We start from the raw sequence: 22,784 nt of genomic DNA on the forward strand, positions 1-22,784 counted from the left end.
AGTTAATTTTAGTCATATTAATATGTTCAAAGTTTTCACTTTTGCAGGCTTTTTTTGGGGGGTGGGCATGGAGAACTGAGTCTATAATTTCATATGAATGGAAATAAAAAGTACTCTGCAACTTAAAAAAAAAAGGTTAACTTGCTCAGGTTAACAATATTTGTTAGAGGCAGGATTTTGTTTCCAGCTCTTCCTGATTTGGATTTAAGCTCTTTCCTCTACACCATGTTGTTTTTGTCCTTCAACTGGTTAATCACAAGTAAAGCCTACAGGAAAAAACCCAAACAGTAACATCTGGTCATGGTTAGCTATCCAGAATATAACAAGAATTAATGATGAACATTTTAGAAGATGGCCTAGATCATCTCTTAAATGCAGTATCATCTTAGTTTTGATTTGCAAGAATTGCCCAGTTGTACGAGTAGTGTATCAGTAACTTATTTTACACAGCACATAATGGTTACAGAAAATATCATACCTTAAATTTGCCATAACCTTCACTCCTTGATAACTGCAGTTATCTGAGTGAGTACTCCACTTGAGAGGGAGGGACAGGCAAAGGTTTCCTTCAATCTTTAGTACCTTCAACCTTGCTTAATGTAATCATTTTACAGGCACTTTCAGTTTTCAATGGCAGCCTTCCTCACTGCAATTATATCAATGGGAAACTACCTGCCTATAAGTCACCATAAAAAGAAAAAAAAAAGTGTTTTTCAATCATTTCAATTATGTCTGACTCTTCATTACCTCATTTGGGGTTTTCCTGGCAAAGACACTGGAGACATTTGCCACTTCCTTCTCCAATTTAGCCAAACAGGGTTAACTGACTTGCCCAGGGTCACACATGTACTAAATATCTGAAGCTGCATTTGAACTCAGTAAGATAAGTCTTCCAGACTTCAGACCTGATAATATCTGCTCTAAGGCACACCTAGCTGCTCTAAGCAGTAAGCAGATGAACTGTTTTAGAAGAATCAATTTTAATTGGAGAAAGTATAAAACATGTTTGAAATTACAAGGGATAAAAAGTGACATGTTAATTATAAAATATCCACTTCTAGTATATTGTAATATTTCATTTTAAAAGTGCCATACTAAAAATGCTGTAGTGAGAAAAGGGATGTACCAGGAGTCAAGATTTTAGCCAAAATTAAGAGCAGAATTTTTCCTAACTTGGAAAAAAGAATTTAGTCTTATTCTGTTTTTTTTTGTTTGTTTGTTTATTTTTTAGGTTTTCATCTGTGGTGTTCCAGTAATTTTTTTAGTTTATTCTTCCAATGAACACAAAATATTCCATATTAAGGATATTTCTAAATATAATTTTCCAAGTTATTATTAGTAGTCAGTAAATCTATTTTTAAATAAACACACAGATCATGTAGCCTTTTAATGTTTGCAATAATAATCAGCTAATTTTTATGAAGTCTTTATTATACACCAGGTATTTTACAGTTATTATCTCATGTGATTCTTACAACAACCCTGGGATGTAAGTGCTATTATTATACTTAATTTAAGTATATGAAGAAGATGAAGGATGAAGAAACTGAGGAAGACAGATAAATTGACTTGCCTAATGTGATACAACTGCTAAAAGTGTGAAGCCACATTTGAACTCAAGTCTTCCTGACTCCAAACTGCAGATTCTCTAATCACTATCTACCTTTTATAGCTTTATTAGAGAATTGAACCTTTTTTTTTTTTATTGAAGCTTTTTATTTAGAAAGCATATGCATGGGTAATTTTTCCAATATTGACCTTGCATAACCTTTTGTTGCAAATTTTCCCCTCTTTCCCCGTCCCCTCCCCTAGATGGCAAGAATTCCAATACATATTAAATATGTTGAAACACATGTCAGATCCAATATATGTATACATATTTATACAATTATCTTGTTTCACAAGAAAAATCACATCAAGAAATAAGAAAAAGAAAAACTGAGAAAGAGAACACAATGCAAGCAAATAACAGAGAGAGTGAGAATGCTATGTTGTATTACACACTCTATTCCCTGTTCTCTGGGTGTAGATGGCTCTCTTCATCACTGCACAAGTGGAACTGGTTTGAATCATCTCAATATTGAAGAGAGCCACTGAATAGTTAAACTAAGAAAAGTAATAGCAGTACAGGCAGTCTTAGACTAAGAAAGAACTGGATTCAAGTGTTGTTTCTGATAAATTTGAGTGGCCATGGGCAAGTCACTAAATTTCTTAGTTGCCCAGTCTACTCTGCAAAATCACACTTTACATTAATAGTTGATGACTGGTGAAGTTAATTTTCGTACTGGGACTTCTCAACATACTGAAGTCATAGATTCATAGTAACAAAAAGTCAAATTATATGCAAAATTTAAAAGCCTGAAGAAATGACAGCTAATAGAAACCTTAAAGATTGATAATATGAAAAAAGATAAATTAAAAACAGTTCTTAATCTGAAATATATTACAGCTAATTTCTAAGCAGAAAGATTCTGGTTTGCATCTCGGAAAGGTACATGTTTTGGCAAATGATGATTTGACTAAATGATGACTACAGGAAATTCTAGGTGATAAAATAAAATTCTGTTTATAAACATTTAGAGGGCGTCAACAACAAGAAAGAAAACTCATTGGATAATCTAGGGTAAGCCTAGCAACAGAGTATCAATATCAGGATATCAAGAAAATCTTAATTATAGCAATAATTCACGTACACCTATAAAATAGTCATCCACATTACCTCATTTAAATTTTATTTAACCTGAAAAATAGAACTTTTTAATTTAGTCAATTATCAGGTTACAGTGGAAAATGTTTTTATCCTTGCTCTGCCATCAACTTGTTATATAAAATGCACAAATTATTTTAATAGCTCAGGGCCTCAGTTTTGCCATCTGTAAAATGAATTTGCAGGATTGAGTTAATTAATTCCTATACGTGTTATATAATTGGAAGGAATTTTTTTCTTCCTTTTACTATTTAAAAGTTTAATGTAAAAAGCAAAGATAAAATTTGCACACTCCTAAGTCTGGGAGTTGATTATCTAGTTCAAAGACTCTGGCTGGTTAAGAACATATTCAAAATAACCCATCAGAAAAGAGAATTTTCTGCTATGAAAAGATAAAGCTTTTCTCAACTCCAATATTTTCCAACTTTTAGTTAATCCAGCCTCCTCAATGATTTTCAGTAATGCTAATGATGACAAAAGACAATTTAACTTTATAGCTTTATAATTATGATGGAAAATATACGTTTTCAAATACACAAATTATACTCTTGTTTTTCCACGGATAAAAAAATGTTTGCAAACTAGCTTCTTTGCTGTAGCCTACACTTTTCACAAATCTAACGAAAGCCAAGTTTTTTTTTTTGTTTTGTTTTGTTGTTGTTGTTGTTGTTTTTTCTGGCATAGACAGGTGTCTTAAAAATGTTAATCGGACTAATTTCCAACACTTCCTATGATTACTGCAGCCCTGCAGTAACTTTCGGTGACGTGTTGGTAACAGTGCAAAATGATAGTTTTCCATGTTTTAAAACAATTCATGAAAATTTTTTTTTAATCTCATATCATCTTCCCGTTTCGATGCATAGTCCTCACACGCGCGCATCCCCGAGGACCACGCGGGGGGAGGGGGTCGTCCTGGTACCTACCACTTCCCCGCCAGCTTGCAGGGGTCCAGGGCGGGGTTCCTTCCCTCGACCCCACCCTACACCTCACCCCCCCCCACCCCCTACCCGCCGCGACCGACAGGAAACAAAAAGATCCGCGGCGGTGGAGGGGCGGGCGCGGGGCTCTTCTAATTGACAACCTAGCCATCGCCTTCAGCCCCATCTCCCCCTGACGAGGGGTCAGATGGCGGAGAGCAAAGAAAACAAGATCTTGGAGGACGCTCCAGCGCCGGCTCCCAACCTCGGAAGGGAAAGAAAAGGCTTTCCAAGAACCGCAGTCTTCATTTCGGGGCCGCGTCCCTGGCTCTGATTGGCCTTAGCGCGGCGCTGCCTTGTGACGTCACCATTCTTCTCTGCCCGCCCCCCCTCCCCGGGTGGTTTCGGCTGTTTGGTCTAGAGCAGCTGAAACCGGTTTGAGAGAAGCCGTTTCCTCTTTCTCTGGGCTGCCTGAGGGCAGCCCTCGTGAAGCGCTCTCGCGGCTACTGCAGTGACCGCCTGCCCCGGGACGCAGATAAGACCGGGGGCAGCGGGGCGGAGCGGAATTTTCTTCTCGTTGGTTCTTCGGTCGAGGAAGGGGCCTGAGACCTGACACTCTTACCGAAGCAGCTGCAGAGACGGCGCCGGGCAACGCTCCGAACCCTCCACCTTCTCCCCGCTCCTGACGCCCCCTTTAGCCTCCCCCCCCCGCCCCTTGACAGGTGAGCGCGTGGAGTCGGGGAGGATGATGGGGGAGGGGCACTCGCGTGGTACACCGCAGGTGAGCTGGTGAGCTGCGAGGCGTTGGGTAATGCTGTCAGGTAAGGACTGTCTCGCCTACGGGGGTCGTGTACCCCTGTGGTCTAGAAGAGGAAGGGTGCCTAGTTCACGAGCCCATAAAAGGACCGGGGACCCTTTTTTCCCACTGACCTAAGACAGGGGTGCTCCGCTAAGGGATGCCTGAGGCGGAGAGGTTCCCAACTGAGTCTGGGTGGTGGAGGCGAAGTTCTCTTAGGCTGCGGCGGGGAGTCCTTAGGGGGTCATAGGGGACGATCTCGGGGCGGACGGTCTGAAAGCCTAGATCACCGGTGTCTCGAGGTATTCTGGGTCTGGAGAATCTGCTGGTAGGTAAAGGGCGGGTGGCACCTAGTCTGGAGAGAATAGATTAGAGTTTTATTTTGGTTTATTTTCTTTTCTCCCTTAAACTGAGACCTAGTTGATGAATCTGCTTAATCATTCCTTCTCTCTTGGGTACGGAATTAGAGCACTCCCTCATCTTGGGCTTTATAAATAATGCCAGAATTGCGGGCTAATCTATCAGTCTACAGGCAATTAAGTGCTCTCTTAAATGGTAGGCTTTGGGAGTAAATGTACTTGGGATGAAACAATTCCTAGCTATTAAAAAGCTTTTAAAATTCATGAACTCTTAAGGATGTTTCCTTAAGGTTAATTGAACTAGTCTCCATATTTTACCTCGATGTGGTAATGTCTGTCCTTTACAAAAATATAAGATTATGTCAGTAAAGCCCTGTGTTTGTAAATTTTAGTTTGTGTCCTTTTAGGAGTATCTGTAATGTCTACCTAGGATTAGGGACCGGCATACCGACCCACAAATAATCACTTTCCTCAAAGAATTTATATTTTTTTGAAATGATAAAGGTCCATCTTAAACCATCTTAAAAGAAATTTTCTTTAAAACTTCACTTTATCTTAGTGAAAGGAATCGATATAGTGCATATTGCATTATGATTCAATGTAGGTATTGGAAAATGTGTGAAGGGTTCCTGTCATTCAGATAATTTGACAGATAGTTTTCTTTTCCAATCTTAAAGTTTTGCTTTATAAGTTTGCTGTCAATATACTCACAGTACCCAGTTGGAGAATTTTGTTACCTTTTTTGTTGCTGCATTTCCTAATGTATATTAAATAAATACACCATGGTTGTAGATTTAGAGTTGGAAGTAACCTTAAGAGGTTATTGAGGCCAACCTCCTCATTTTACTGATGAGGCAAGTGAGATTCATAGACTGGAAGTGACATGCCCAGATTACACACTCAGACTAAGATGGGATTTGAACAGAAGTCTGACTCCTCTCTATTCCCAGGTGTTCCCTCATATGCTTTGTATAGGTATCTAAGGAAAATTAAACAGGAGATAACTTTTTTTCTAGTTGTAGAGAATTATTTGTAGAAATTCTTGAAGAATTCTGAAATCATGGCTTTGGGAAAGAGCATGATGGAATATCATGAAAATGTAGAGCATTCATATTATCCCCAGGAATATTGGATTTTGAGGATTAGAAGGAATGTTTCAATATGAATACTTAAGAATGCTGTATTTTTTCTTTCTAAAATTATACAAACCTTTCGGATTGTTTTATAGGCCGAAAGAACCTTGCTTTCCTTTAACATTTTTTTTTTTTTTACTGTCTCTTTAAGAGACTGACTGAGTGGTGGAGTGGATAGAGAGAGTTGGCTGACTTCTGGGTCTGGAAGATCTGGGTTCAAGTCCTACCTCTGGCATATATTGATTTGTGAGCCTGGGTAAGTCACTTAACATAACATTGAAGTATCCTAGGCAACTCTATGAGACTCTTAGTGGCAGAGAAGGATGGTAACCTGTATTTGTAGAACCAATTTCCTCTCTGTTACCTGTACCAATAAAATCACAGGTCTAGTCCATATCTTTGTTCTTCTTAAGTTATAATATCTAAAGTTATATAATACTTTAAAGTTTGAAAAGTTCCACACACACATACGCACAATCTCATTTGATCCTCATAAAGCTTTGTGAAGCAACTACATCTTTTTTTTTTTTTTAACAGATAAGAAAACTGACAGACAAAGTTAAGTGGCATCTTCAGGCAGAAGTAACACCCATTGGGAACTGTGTGATGGTGTAAAATTGTATCAGAAAGTGGGAGGGAGGCAATTTTGAATGGACCCATGCCAATACATATGAAATGGAGAATCTTAAGTACTTAATCTTGAAGTTTTTCTTTGTTCTTCTGCAATAACTAAAGGCATGTATATCCAGTACTACTTTAATTCTAGGAGGGAATAAGAAGAAATTGAATTTTTATCTTTTATTTAGAAAAGGAAAATTGAATGATGGTTCCTTTTGGCTATTCTTGTAATGCTATTGGGAATCTAAAAAAATTGTAATTTAAAAGTATATATTAAGTTTTATTTCGAAAAGATTCTTATAACTTTTGTTTTCAAATTTAGGGACAAAAATTTACTTGGTAAAAACCAATGTTTTCACAGAGTAATAACAGTAAAATTTATTGTCATGTATTTTTCTGTCAACTTATTTGAATCTTTTTAAAATAACAGCTAATATAGGCACGCTCAAGTGAGTAAAATTGAGTGTTTTTCTTTAAATTTTTCTATTTAAAAAAACATTAATTTGTGGAATACATGAAGATTATTCTTTGTCTAAGGTGACATTATAGATCATAGGAAACTGTTAATATAACAGTTATGCCATAAAAATGAGGATATCAAATACCCATATTACTTTTTTTTTCTTTCTTTCCTCCCTTCCTCCTCTCTTGTGTATGTGTCTATAGCATACACATATATATATATATAATGAGATAACTTCCCAGGATCTCTCCACCCCACCCCCCTCCTTTCTAAAATTGAGATGTTTTCTTGAAAGAAAAATTCAAGAAATTTTCTCTACAAAACAATGTATGAAAAAAATAAAACAGGATTATATGTTGTAAGTACTATATTGCTGGTAGTGCTATAAAACTGTACATTTACACCAGAATTTTGGTTCATATCTATGGTTATGAGTACAGTGCAGTTGTAGGGAGTTGCTGTACTTTTAGAAATAAATGGCAGCAAGTTTTGGGACTAAAGATAAACGAAATCTTCATGGGATTTAGAAAGGAGAGCTACATAATATGTATTTATAACTAGTATTTAGAAGGACAATAAAGATACTGGAAAGATCACTGCTTTTAAATTAAAGTTATTCATTCACTAGCACTCTGATTATGGAAAAATCATTTTCCTTTTTTGAGATTTAATTTCTTAATTCTGTAAAATTTGTTATTTCTCACAAGAGGGTTACTATGAAGAAAGCACTTGGTCTATATAAAACATTATAGAAATGTGAGCTTAGGAGAACGTTATTCTAATCATCCAGATATCCCTGTCAGTAAAAGAGTTTCTTAAGTCATTTTTGTTTAAGGAACTGTTTTTTAACATCATTTAGAGTTATGGTTAGGGTCATTTCTCTTGACATTTAGAGATCTTGACCCTACAAGTTTAAGAACTTGACACTGCCATTTAAGGCGATTTTGTTGAGGTGCTGCCATTAGAAACACTTAACCCTCCTTCTCTCCCCCCCCTCCCCCTGCAGCCAGACAGCTTCATTGGTGGCTAGCATTTTAGCTAATAGTGTCAGTTACATCATATTACTAAAAGTAAAAAGGAGAAGGAAATACAGAAATTGTCTAAGAGACTCTGTTTCAAGCAGAGGATTTCAGGAACATTCATCCAAAACTGAAATGGAACTCAGAAGGTCATCTTGTTATTTCTATAGCAGTCCAAGAAACTTTTTATGTGCATTTAGTATATTGTGCTTACTCTTAGACAGAAAACTTATTAATAGTAGCTTTAATTCATTTTAGAGTGAACTTCTTTATCATTTGGTTTTTTCCTCCAAATATTTTTTTTCTCCTAATTGAGGGTAGAATTAAAATATCTATCATTCAGCAGGTAGGGCAATAATAACTCATGGATCTATTAAACCATAAGATTTGCAAAGTATTTTGTTCCCAACAGCCCATTGTCTTGGTGCAAATATTATTATATAGGCTTTAAGAGGGGGTAAGTGAAGATTAGAGGCAGAGTTAAATTTGTCTCTATTAAAGTTGCCAAGCTATCTTGGGAGTGTTCTTGTTAATATATATTTATATGGTTTTTCTAGTTACTCATAGTTTATATAGGTGAATTATGTCCATATAATGATGTTGGATATACTTACTATTGATTATTTGTTTCAAAATTGCATGTTTTCAGTGTAGGAAAACAATTTGTAGGAACATCTAGACTTGAAAAATAGTAAATAATGGCCAAAAAAAAGGAATATACAAATCGGGGCATTATAAGACACTCTGGATAGATGAGTAGAAGATAAAAGAGTAGAAGATTGATCATCACATTTAGAGATTAGTTGAGATGGCTTTTTAATGGAATTAATAAAAACATTTCATGAAGTATTTTATAACTTTAATAAAGAAGAATAGGTGGGTTATCTCAGGTGGATAAAAGTGGTATACTACCTACACTGTTTTGAGCTTTGTTTGGTTTAAAATGTTTTTCTTTTAATTGAAATTATTTCTTTGAGTTAGGACTAATTTTTTTTAACCTTTTAAATTTTTTCTCTATAAATATCTAATGCAGTAATCATAACAGTAAAAAAATTTAGAACTAGGAGTCTTAGATTTGGACTTTAAAAATTTTTTTTAAATAACTTCCAATATGTTTGGTTTTCTTTGTAATTCTGTTTATTTAATGCATTAAAAGACATTATTTTGAAAAAGAGCTCCAGAGGCCTTACCAGATAGTCAAAGGAGCTCATGTCAGAAAAGGATAGCTCCTGTTCTAGCACAACTAAATACCTTAATCATTTTACTGTAGCTGAGACAGAGTTTGCCTTAACAAAAGTAAGTTAAATATTTAACATGTATTGATTGGATTACTTGCCATCTAGGGGAAAGAGTAGGGAGGAGGGGAAAATTTGGAGTACAAGGTTGATTGGATTACTTGCCATCTAGGGGAAAAAGAGTAGGGAGGAGGGGAAAATTTGGAATACAACGTTTTGCAAGGGTCAGTGTTGAAAAATTACCTATGTACATGTTTTGTAAATAAAAAGCTTTAATTAAAAACCAAAAAGACAAAAGTAAGTTTAAAAAAGTGAAATAAATTAGTAAATGACCTGCAAAGTTCTGTGTGTGTGTGTGTGTGTTTTTTTTTTTTTTAAGGCATTTTGGCAGTAGAATGCCAACTACATATCTCCTAGATAAAGACTGTTACTATAGCCATGGAAGTTGTAGTTCACTATTATATGTTTTGGCCTTAGTTTTCTTATAACCTCCCAGAAATGCTGTCAAAAGTTCTGCATTTGGGGAGGGAGTGTCAGGGTATCAATGGGGAAGTGTTAATTAGATCCTAGATCTAGGTATTAGAATAATACCTACTGAGATAGGCATGATAGAGAGACCCCTTTTTGTTATGGCATGAGGATAGGAGTAGTAGTCAGCTTGCTAAGAGTAGTTGAAGGCAGAGATAGAAATTAGTTTTGAGATATCACATAATCACTTAGTGATACCCTTAGATTTAGTTAACAAAAAAGGTTTCCAGAACTAGATTGTCTGCATTTGCATAGCAACTGTGTAATTTGGAGGGAGATGGGAACATAGTAGAGAAAGAGAGAGAGAAATAAAACTTTAAAAGAAACTCAAGTAATCGAGTGTTTACAAGGTTTGAATTGGCATTTACATTCCTGGTTTTCTGATAGAAAGATCTCAGAACTATGCCCAGAGAACTATAAAACTGCATATCCTTTGATCCAGCAGTGTTTCTATTGGGTCTGTATCCAAAGAAATCCATAGAAAAGGGAAAAGGACCACATGTACAAAAACGTTTGTAGCAGTCCTTTTTGTAGTGACAATGGAAATTGAATGGATGCCCATCAGTTGGGGAATGGCTGAATTAAGTTATGGTTATATGAATATAATAGAATATTATTGTTCTATAAGAAATGGAAGAGTAAACTAATTTTTTTTAAAATCCTGGAAAGACTTCCATGAACTGATGCTAAGTGCATTGAGTAAGAACCAAGAGAAACATTGTATACAACAGCAGCAACAACTGCTGTCAACTATACTGGGACTTAGTTCTTTTCAACAATGAGATGATTCAAGGACATTTCAATAGACTTGTGATGGAAAGAGCAATCCACATCCAAAGAGAGAACTCAGGAGCCCGAATGTGGATCAAGTATTTTCAGTTTTTTCTGGTTATTTTGTTAGCTTTTTTTTTTCCTTTTGATCTATTTATTTTCATTCAGCATAGCAAATATGGAAATATGTTTAGAAGAATTGCACATGTTTAATCTTTATTGGATTACATGCTGTCGGGGGAGAGGTAAAAGGTAGAAGGAAGGAGATAAATTTGGAACACAAGGTTTTGCAAAGGTGAATACTGAAAACTATCTTTGTATATATTTGGGGAAAAAAAAATTTGTTTGTGTATGTATGTGTCTATATGAAAAAGAACTTCCCAGGATTTGGGGCAGGGTATTTTAAAAAAAACAGAAGGGGGGAGGAAAAAAATCTAACCTCAGAGGACATTTGTCCCAATACAAGGATTACATTAAAAATTAGCTTTGTTAGTATAGAATGGTAAAGAGGATATTGGTGACAGAAAAAGTTAGGTTATAGTGATCCAGACAATTCTGAAAGATGAGAATGGGAATAGTAGCTATAGAAATGAAAAGGAATATGGCTCATAAGGGGAAAAAAAAAAAGACTTAGTAATATATTAGATGTAAGCACCAAGGAAGGAAAGGATAGAAAAAAATGATTGATTCATTTGTAGCCCAATGGAAATTGAATGATATTGATACAGTTTGTAAAGAGGAAATTGAAAAAGTTGACTTGTGATAGAGATAGAAAATACTGACTGAATATATTATGTCTTAGAAATTGAATGCCATCATTGATGTCAAGTATAATTTGTTAAATAATGACTTTTATGTAAATTAATTTTATTTCAACTCTTACCATTTTGCTAGATCAGAAACATCTTATTTTTTTTTCTTATGTAGTTTTTTTATAGTAAAATTGCTTCCCACTATCGTTCAAAGCTGTTTGAGAAAGATAGTAGCAGAGACATCAGAACAGCTGCTTATCAAAAGAGGACATATGTGATCAGAGAATCATCACATCTTCATCATTATTTATAAATATATTCATATTTATATATAGTAAGAATATAGGAAAGGAAAGTTAGAAATTTTAATAGCATAAAATTTGAGGTTTCTATTTAGTATTTTTGTAAATTTATTCCCTCTGATTAGTTCCAGGGACAGCACAAGTGCTAACAGTGGACAAGTACTGTTATTAAGTTATACCTACTTTATACCATGTATGAAATTAACCGCCTGAATAAAAGTTGTGGTTTAATAGTACTTCACCTCTCTATTGAATTTTTAAAGTTGACTACAAATACCTAATGCATTTTAGATAAGACAATATCTATAGCTAACATATTCCTGTATTTTATATTTTTTCTAGTTCAACATCCTCAATAAATCTGCCAAGATGACACATTCTCAACTTACCTTTGAAATAAGAGGAACTCCATTACCAGGTATTGAGAACTCAGTTTTACTTTTAAAATTCTTACCTAGCATTTACATCTTCATCCTGAAATATTTTAAACTATAGAATTAATTAAGTAAAAGAAGGAGCTTGAGGGTGATATAAATATTTTTAAAGTTTTGCATAAAATTGTTTGCATATTGTTCTTTGAAAAGGCTTTCCCTCACCAAAAGAGAGAAAGGAAAATAAGTATATAGAGATTTTTATGTGTTAGGCATTTTGCCAGTCACTTTTTACAAATATTAATAGTAGTAATAGTAGTATAATAATACTACCAAACATTTTATATAGTGTTTACTATGTCAGGCAGTTTGCTAATGCTTTGCATTATCCCATTTGATTGTTGCAATAAACTGGGAAGTAGGTGCTATTATTATTATATCTCTAATTTATAAATGAGGAAACTGAGGCAAACAAAGGTCAAGTGACTTGTCCAGGGTCACACAGGTAGTAAATATCTGTAGGTAGATTTGAATTCTCAGATCTTACTGAGTCCAGACTCTACTCTTATCTAGTAGATAGAATAGAACTCTATCCATTGTGCTACCTAACAACAATTCTGCAAGGTAGATGCTATTGTTATCCCCATTTTATAAGAAATTGGAAGTGATCAGTAGAGGGAAGACACTAGCCTTAAGGAGGATTTGGAGAAGATGGGATTTAGCTGGGACTTGAAGGAAGTTAGGAGAGAAAATATAGCAGGCAAGAGGAACAGCCATCCCAAAAATGTCTGGAGTCTGGAGATAGTGTCTTGTGTGTGGAATAATAAGGTGGTCTGTCACTGGAATACAGATGGATAGAAGTAAGAGAGTTGGAAAGGGAAGATGGCATCATGTTGTGAAAGGCTTTGAATGCTGAACAGAAGACTTTATATTTGATCTTGGAAGTGAACTCCCATTAGAATTTATTTAATTGAGGGGGGAGATGAATATTGTCAGATGAATTTGAGAAAATTAATTTGATAGCTGAGTGAAGAATAGACTGAAGTAAGAAAAGATTGAGGCATGAAGACCAGCCAGAAGGTTATTTCAACATTTCAGAGGAAAGGAGATGAGGGACTGCTCTGAGGTAGTAGCAGTGTCAAGAGAACAAAAAGAGGCTGAGGTGATGTAAAGGTAAAATTCCTGGACCTTGGCAACTGACTGGATATGTGGGAGGGTAATAACAGATTGAAGAATCAAGGGTAACACCTAAGTCATAGTCCAGGTGACTTGGAGGATGGTGGTACCTTCAAGTAATAAGGAGATTGGTGAAAAAGGGAAAGATCTCATGTGCTCAAAAATATAGCAACTCTTTTGACAGTGGTAAATGGGAGACTGCAAGGGTATCCATCGATTGGAAAATGGTTGATCAAATTATGGCATATTTGTAAAGCGTTTACATGGCAAATGGTAGTAGGCATGCTACTATTGCTAGCTATTAATATTTATTAATAACTAGTTGTCATTTTAAAATTAATTAAAAAATAATTAATTAAAAATTAATTTAAAAACCCACATTGAAAATAGTTGCTCTTTATTTGTTAGTGTTGGTTGCTGAGTGCAACGGATAAGGAATTCTATTAGCAACTTGATAAAATTCTTCAAATCAACATACACTCTCATATTTGTGGACTTTAATACCAGAGTGATAAAAATGAGAATGGAGAGAACTTATGTGAAATTATAATTTAAGAAGAAATGAGTGAAGTTAAAATTACTGATTAAACAGAAGTTTTATACATATTTATTGTGAACACTTAAAAAAAAATTTCTAGGCACTGGCTATGGGAAGCACCAGTAAAATCATAAGGACTAAAATTGATTTAACAAATGGGAAAATGCACATCCCTGAATTATCTGTGTGCAATTATATCATGAGCTCATCAGAGTAAATATATATTTATATAATAAGCAAAAAGAAAGTATAATTATGAGAAAAAGATGGTATAAAACTAAGATTTAATGCTTAAGAAAGCTATTGAAAATTTAAAATTTTCAGTTTAATAATAAATAAATAAAATATTTAAAAATTAGATAATAAACAACACAAACAAATGTTTGAGAATTTATGTTAATATCAATTATTTCATTAAGAATTTAAATCCATGTAAATTAATTACTGCAACCAAGAGACAAAAAGAGACTAGAAAACACCTTCGTTTACATATATTTGATTTAATTGCCAAAAGAGAGATGTTGTCAAAGGTAACAGCAGCTTAAAATGTAAATTCTTTTGTGCAGTCTTCTGAAGAAGGATAATAGATAATTATAAGCAACAGCATGTCAAAGCAGAAAGTATATAAATCGGTCTAAAGAATACTTGGCAAGATAGCTAAGCAGTCATTTCAACAAATTTTCATCAAGATAGTGGAACTATCACACAATCTTTGAAGTGATTATACAGGAGGTAGGAATTTTCACTAAAGAGAGCAAAGATGGGAAAAATGGATATGGGATCTATCTATTCAAAGACTCAATCAGTACCTTTATAATGGTACTGAGAGACCAGTATACAAGTCATTCTGAAGGAGGGGGACTCTACTAGTTAAACAGCAAGTATTAAATGCTTACTATGAGCCAAGAGTGTCAGAGATGAAGAAAGAAAGGAAAAAAAAATACTTTTCGGTATAAAGAAAGGCAAATACTGTCAGTACAAAATGACAATTTATAATCTCTTTTTAACAAAGTTACTCCTATCCATTTTATCAAGATCATTCAGGATTTCTTGGAAAATATACAGCAACAACAATAACTGTGTTCAGAAATCTCCTAATAAATAATATCAGGAAAGGTAAGAAACAAAGAGATGTATGCTTGGCTAAAAGTATTTGCCACTATAATTGTAGGACATCCAGTGGGTGAAGAGGTTCTCCAATTTTCCTCTTTATGGATGATTTGTGTTGATATTTTTAAGACCCAGAATTTTTCAGGGCCTCTTGGAAGATGCTTGTAATTACACAAAGGAGTTTTGACTTGTTTTTTCATATAAAAAAGACCAAGTAATGAATATTATCTTTTGCCCAGATTTTAACATGCATCTAGTCTAGATTAGACACAACAGATAGACAACAAGAGATGAAAAGGAGGAAGAAAGTGGGCTGAACTGCTTTTAAAAAATTCTAGAACACATTTCCTGACACTAAATTATCTATTAAAAACAAAGGACCATGTTTTCAATACAAACATTTCACCATTATTGCTCTATGGTTGCTAGGCCTAGAAAGAAATTCTCTCTCAAGAACTAAAGATGTACATCACATAGAGAACAATGAAAAGACACATACTGGGTGTGAGCAGGTTGCAATGAATACTCAATGAGGATCTCCAAAGAAGAAAAGGATGTCATGAGGGAATTGTATGACAAAGATGAGATAAGTAGGTTACATGGTAAGGATCAAGGGATGATAGGTGGACAAGTTGAGTACACTACTGCCACTATTAACTGAGTTGAGAGGAAGTGAGGAAATTCTCCAGCACTTTAGGTAGAATTTCTTTCCTAATTTTTAAGGAAGAGAGACATATAGATGGATTTTAATCTGCTTTGTTTGAGGGAACTCCCAAATTAATGTGATTGTTGCTGCATTGAATACTTCCTGAAGCAAGCATTATGCCTTCCACATAGTACATATTTTTTTTTAATTGATTTCTCCTCAATCTGTTTCCTCTTCTGTAAAATGAGTCTCAAAAGTCTCTTTAAATTCTAATCTTTCATCATTCCATAACTGTCCTCCCTCTTTTCTTCAATTGTTTTATGAAGTGTTGTCAAGACAGTTAAAAGTTTTCTGAGTATTAGAGGTTCTTGTATTGCCTGGGAGAAAATGACCATCTTTCCTGTTTTTCTTTATTTCTTTTTTTTTTCTTTTAATTTCTCTGACAATTATATTGACATTCTATTTTTTTTCTTTTAATTTCTCTGACAATAATGTAGGGAGAAAAACCCCAGTTCTAATAATTGTTGTATAGGAAGCCTTCATATTTATAGAAGTTTATATAAAATGGTGCTTTAAGTTGAAATAATATTTTCCTACTCTGGCAATAGATAGGCCTTGTTTTTCAAATTTGAGAACTTGATGACCCTTTTATTTTGATAGAAATAATCACATATACCTTATTCAAATTAGTTTTTGAAGTAGGAAATAGTTAATCAAAATGCTATATGAATGCTCTGTACCATTTAATTTTTAAAATGCATTTAAGTCAAATGAGACACTACAATAATAAATCATAAAATGCCTTTCATATACATTATATTATGTAATAGTTTTATAACAGATTGAAACTAAAGAAATACATTCAAGATCCTACATTTTAGAAGGGCTTATTTAGGAATGCTTTGGGCCACTAGATTATTTTTTGAAAAACATATTGTTTTTCTGCCTTTCTCATTAGATTTACTATTCAGTGCCCAATACAATAGATATTTAAGATCAGATTGCTGATCATCTTACTGGTCTGGGCCTGTAAAGAGAGGATTTTATTGACTTGACTAAACTTTTTTTTCTTTCATAAATTCAAAACTGATATCACACCTGTCATTTAAACTAACTGGTTATTTATGACATTCTATTTAAGGAGAAATTTTTGCAATATGTGGAGATTGTGACGCTTTGGGAAATTGGAATCCTCAATATGGTGTGGCTCTTAAACCTGAAGAGAAGCCAAATGAGGGGTAAGTATGAGAACATTTGATGGTAATATAATATTGTCTATTCAGATTTTTAAACTGTTCAAAGCTATATAATACATTTCTGATAAATCACAGGGGCAACCAACTCAAATTTTTGGAATGTTTTTTCTTGGAGATATCAAAGAGGTTCTTTTTTTTTTTCTTTAATTCATGTAAATTTTTTAAAAATAGCTTTTTTTTTTTTTAAATACATGCAAAGTTAGTTTTCAATGTTCACCTTTGCAAAACCTTGTCTTCCAAATTTTTCTTTCTCCCTCTCCCACAGGCTGCAAGCAATCCAATATAGGTTAAACATGTGCAATTCTTCGAAACAAATTTTCATATTCGTCGTATTGCTTAAGAAAAATTAGGTCACATAAGAAAAAAAAAACACAAGAAAAGAAAAAAACAGCAAAAAGGGGAAAATATTATGCTTTGATCTACATTCAATCTCCATAATTCTCTCTGGATACAGATGGCTCTTTCCATCACAAGTCTATTGGAATTGCCTTGATTCATCTATTGTTGAAAAGAGCCAAGTCTATTACACTTCTTGTTGCTATGTACAGTGTTCTCTATATTCTACTCACTTTATTAAAAATCAGTCATATAAGTCTTTCCAGGCTTTTCTGAAATCAGCCCAAAGGCAAATTCTTTAAAGATCTAAATGTTTCTGATGTAGTAGTATTCTTTGGTCCCCTGATCTTTGTCTGGAGGGCCTGAGTCAGAAAACCCTGAATCTCCTGACAGCTCTTCTATCCTCCTTTTAGTTGGCTTTAGGAAACACCTAAAATAACCCCCCACCTTCAATTCATCAGGGATTACTCTTTAGTTTCAGGTGAGGAATAATCACCATCCATAATTGACCTGGAGATTAGTCCCTCAACTCATTCCTAGCCTCAAGCCACAGAAAACTAAATAAAATTGAACTCTGTCTCCTAATACACTATTACTTTCCTAATCCGATGGAGCCCACTGAGAACTGCTCAAGGTAAATAAACCCTTTTTTGCGAACCTCAATTTGCAGACCAGGACTGTGAATTCTTTAGCAAAACCTGTGATGCTGGCTTGGGGACCCTCAAACGCTCTTAGGTTGTCTCACCCCTCAACATTTCCAAGGATGGACCTAGTTACTAGCTGTATACTTATGATCAATAGACAAGTATGGTTAGAAAAGATTCATTGTTGGCCTCAAAAGGATGAATTTATCATGGTCATAGTAACTCTGGAAGTTTTTTGTTTGTTTTTGTTTTTAAACCAAATAATAGAAGAATTAATAGAATTGACATTTACATCAAGGATATTAATGACCACACCATTTGCATACCTTTGAAATATGAAATTTTTTTTGGTGCTAGAATACAGTAACTAAAGTGTTATTTTGTTATGTTTGTTTATCTTGCATAAATTTTTTTATGAATTTTTAGAAATGGATTAAATGAAGACTCTGATAAAATAGTTTTCTTTGGGGCAGCTAGATGGTCCAGTGGATATAGTGCATCAGTCCTGAAGTCAGGAGGACCTGCGTTCAAGTCTGGTTTCACACACTTAACGTGTCTAGCTGTGTGATCTTGGGCAAGTCACTTAACCCCAATTGCCTCAGCAGAAAAAAAAAGTTTTCTTTTTGCAAATGTTCTAATATTGATATATATATATTCTGTCCAATCTTGAACTTCTACCAGATAACTATTCATTCTTCACTTACATAATGTCACTTGATATTTAAGAGATAATTACCATTGTATTGCCACTGTGTCTGAGGAACCATTTGATTTGCAGTTGAAACTTTCTGTATGTATTGTGTCTCCTTTTAGAAAGTGGGCTCGATCATACCCTCACCCATGGGTGCTCCTAAAAGCATTTTTTTTTTTTTCAAATTTGCACCTCTAAATTCTCCCAAGGTATCTTGGGGTTTACTAGCTAGATTTTTCTCTTAAGGCTCAGGCCTTAAACCAAAACCAATCTGATTCTAATTGGCCAAGCTCCATTTGGTGATTGTTTGGGTCCTGATTGACTCAGATTGAATGTAAGTAGCAGTCATTTCTGCTTTGGCTAGAAACCCTGAGGGTCTTTCCCTTCCAGATTCATTTATTTGTTTATTGAGATTTTTTTTTTTTTTTAATTTGAAAGATTCTTTGCCTCAATTGCTACCTCGACTTTCACTGAATGGGTGAGGCCTCAGTCAAATTGAGACCTGTTGAATACCTTAGTTTAAAAAGGACAAAGTCTCCCATTGCATCCAGGGCCGTCTCCAGTCTTTATGTCCTGCTTTCTTGCCTCTGGACTCAGATGGTTCTGGAGGGGAAAGTGAGGCAGGTGACCTTGCACAGCTCCCTCACTTAAGTCCAATTCATTTGTATGTCATGGCATCAGCTCCCTCATGTCATGGTCCTCTTTGAGAGCGAAGAACAAACAACAACTAAGAACAATACTTTGCTCATAGTATAATAATTTAAGAAATACTTTATGCATTCATGTGGAAAGTGCACACTGTGATTCATGCCTCTCATTATTTTGAAGAACTAGGTAAAAGATACCACAAAAGCTTTTGTTCAACAAGAAAGAATCTACATGTACTGGGCATTGTGCTGGGCCCTGGAGATATGAAGGTATATAAATAAAATAAAAACAAAAGTGAAACAGTCATTAAACATAAGGAGCTTACATTGTAATGGAGGAAAGCAGCATGCACTGCTAAGTAAAGACAAAACATGTTCAAAGTAATATAGAGAAAATTAAGTAAAAATCTCAAGCTAAGCATTTGCAAAAGGGGTTATTTCAACAGTAAATAAAAAGTATAATGCATTATAGGGATAAGGAAGGATGACATTTCTGTTGTCCTTTGAATAGTTAGGATAAGTTCTTAAGCACCAAATTGGTTTAATTGATTTTTTGATCGTTGTCCAACTTTATCAGAAGACCAAAATGACATTAGAGTCTAGCTTAATTCAATGTGTCCATGTGAGTCCGATTAGACCAATATGAGCTTGGAAGGACCTACTCTGAACATTTGGAATAGCTATATCCCTAAGTTTGTGCATCTCACTTTTCTTGAGCTACTGCAGTTGTGCTTTGCTCATAGAGCACAGAACCTTCTTTGATGTGGGTGTGCTATGCTGGGTGATTCTCTTCTCCCAAATCATGCAATCTATTCTAGAGTTCTTCAAAGAGACCTTGAGAGTGTCCTTATATTGCTTCTTCTGGCTTCTTTGTAAGTTCAAAGTGCCTAGTCTTTTAGGCAAACATACATTCAGCATTTGAATGAAGTGACCAATCTGTCAGAGTGGAATTGAATGTCCAGTAGTTCACCTCAAAAAAGAATTTAAATATCTAGTATTTTATTTTGCTAGATGATCTTTAGACTCTTCCTAAATAATTCAAATAGAAGTAATTCATTTTCTGGCATGGTGCTGTAGACTGTCCAGGTTTCATAGGCATACTACAATGAAGTCGTTGTAGGCTCTTTAGATTTTGTTTGGTGGGCAGTTTTAACATTTTTCCTCTCTGGCACATTTCTTTCAAGCTTGCCAAACCCTGAATTTGCTCTGGCAATGCCTGCATTATCTTTGTGTATATTGCTGAAAAGTATCCTATCAAGTTAAGTAGCAGAGAATGGATCCATACTTTGTTGTATCTGTGTATCCATACTGTGTAGCTTCAGAGACTGTATCCAGTGCACAATCACCTTATGAACAGCAACAAAAACCAACTCTCTTGGTTTTTTTTTTTTTTCTTTTTTCAATGACATAGTCTATTAAATGCCAGTGTTTGCTATGAAGGTACATCGAAGATTTTTTGGGAGGGTTTAGATAAATGGAAGATGTGTTAATAGTGAGAAGGTTATGATATGCTCAAATCTTTCACAGAAGTGATTGATGCTGTTGCTGTTTCTGACTCCGTTCCTCCCAAGAATTTCCTGCCAAGCCAATAATCTGTGCCTGCTCTTGTATTAAAATCACCCAGAATTATAAGCTTGATGTCTTTTGGCACAATCATGATGAGGGTCTCTGGAACTTCATAAAGACCCTTATCAAGGTTTGATCATATCTGGGTTCATTATGGTAAAAGGATATGCATGGATTTAATTTTCATCATTTTTATTATTTATTGCTACTAGTCACTTATTTTTTTTTTTAAATATAGGACTTACAGAGGGCTGAAAAAGTGTTTTGTGTTCCCTTACTAATGCCATAAGACATTAAATTCCCACAATTTGTAGAGAATTATGATAGATGTTAGGGAAGTAGGCAAGTTCCTTTTGGAACTCAGTCTATTAAAGGAATATAGAATATCCACAAAAGTATAAGAGGTTACAAGATGCTACTTACAAATAAGTTTAAAACAGACAACCAATTTCTAGACTCATAAAAATAACTGTATTCTGAAGTAAGACTTTTTGGTTTGAAAGTCCCTATATTCTGTCTTATCTCTTTAAAACAGGTAACTCTTTTTTGATCTTTTTCTTTGGAGATGATAAACTACTTTTATAAATAGAAGCCTATGAGGATTTCACAGCTTCACATTTCAATCTATCTCTACTGGCTTTTACTGGTTAGGTGACTGACTAAATTCTTGAAATTTTTATATAATTGAATAGTGGTTACATAGTACTTAGATGTTAAAGAACCTTTCCTCTCCATATGCCCCAATCTGGGGAAATAACTCCTTTGAACTATGTGTTATGTGGTAGAGTATTTCTGTGTAATGTTGAAACCATATTGATTCAAAAATTTGAATATAGTGACTCTTCTGAAATCACTCTCTCACACACCTTCTACTTAGTTTTCTGTTGAATTTCAATAGGCCATAGTAGTATTTCAAACTCTATAGCATTTTGATTCACATTTCATATAATAGGCATGACCACAAACCTAAATCCTGGTTTAAAAATCAGATATCAGAATTAAGATCTTGATAAAGCTAATCCTACAATAGAATTTATTAATAGATCTGCTCTTTATATAGCAATATTTTATCCAGAATTTATTTTCCTACACTCAGTATATGTTTCCTATACTTTCTATTTTAGAATGAGTAATCTCGAGAAACATTTAACTTTTTTTGAATACTAAGAATGTTATCTTCATTGTACTGTTCTGTTTAAGCAGGATTATTCAGTAAGATTTCAAACTGTTCAGTGCTTTGAAAAGCTTACTCTAAATCTAGTAAAAATTGACATGAAACAGGTCTCCTGTTTCCAGTATAGTGACTACAGCCCTCACTGTCTCCCACCAAAGCTGAAATAAACTTCAGTTTATCCTAAAATTAAATCCTCTAATATTCTTTGAGCATTCTACATAATGTATGTTGTAATGTAAATGTTGACAAAAAGAATTAAGTCTGACTTTGGCAGAGTATCTGAGATTGGAAGGAGGAAATAGGAAAAAATGAAGAATGGGATATAAGGCTATTGTTACCACCTTAGCAATTGGAGTTCCTATATACAGGATTAGTCAGAATAAATGGAACCAGGTTTCTATAATTTAATATCATTTCAGAAAATGGGACACTTATAGATTTTAAATTGTTATGCTGAAATCCTTTTTTATGAATTAAGCTCTATCTGGAATTCAAATACCCAGCACTTCATTAGTATCAATTAGTAATTATTGAGTGACTTTTCTGTCTGGAACATTCTTCCACTGATAGTCTAAAGAAATATCTCCAATTGTGAATATAGAGTTAAGATGTAGGTTAGATTTGTTTTACTCAAAGGGGAGTTCTGCTGGTAAAAGAAGGCAAATTTCCAAATTGGGTAAGTTCTGTAAAAAGAATGTAAGCTAAGGAAGTATTATTAGGAAGCAAGGTATTTTGGGTCAAATTCTAGTGTCTAATGTAGTATTTTAACTCTTCACCTTTTTGCTATATTGGAAATTTTATTTAGGAAATCATCTCAGATAACAGTAAAACATTCCTTAAATATATATTTCTTAAAGTGTTGTATTGATACTGTATGATACTGTATATTGACTAATAATAGAAGCAATATATTATAAATGCCAAATAAGTAGGGTCAATGCTGGAACCATGCAGTTCAACAAATTATTTTGTTAAGTAATATGGGTAAGATACCAAAAATTTAAAAACATAGACCCTCCTCTCAAGTAG

At 34.3% G+C, this 22,784-nt stretch overlaps 1 protein-coding gene across 7 annotated transcripts in view; it reads left to right on the forward strand.

Moving 5' to 3' along the window:
- The first annotated feature begins 1,981 nt into the window (after nt 1-1,981).
- The window catches only part of GPCPD1 (glycerophosphocholine phosphodiesterase 1), a 110,297-nt gene continuing 89,494 nt past the window's right edge, over nt 1,982-22,784 (forward strand). For 2 of the 7 annotated variants that reach the window (XR_007950409.1, XM_051975964.1), the window contains exons 1-4: nt 1,995-4,346; nt 6,064-6,168; nt 11,943-12,018; nt 16,583-16,679. Coding sequence is in view for 5 of the 7 variants with exons in the window: in XM_051975964.1 (XP_051831924.1) it covers nt 11,970-12,018; nt 16,583-16,679 (146 nt within the window). In the remaining 2 variants the exon portion in view is untranslated. Of the gene's footprint in view, nt 4,347-6,063; nt 6,169-11,942; nt 12,019-16,582; nt 16,680-22,784 lie in introns of all 7 variants that reach the window. The other 5 variants (XR_007950408.1, XM_051975963.1, XM_051975962.1 and 2 more) reach the window with 4 other exon arrangements.

The sequence above is a fragment of the Antechinus flavipes genome, chromosome 2 (genome assembly GCF_016432865.1).
Source record: "Antechinus flavipes isolate AdamAnt ecotype Samford, QLD, Australia chromosome 2, AdamAnt_v2, whole genome shotgun sequence".
NCBI classification, from domain to species: domain Eukaryota; kingdom Metazoa; phylum Chordata; class Mammalia; order Dasyuromorphia; family Dasyuridae; genus Antechinus; species Antechinus flavipes.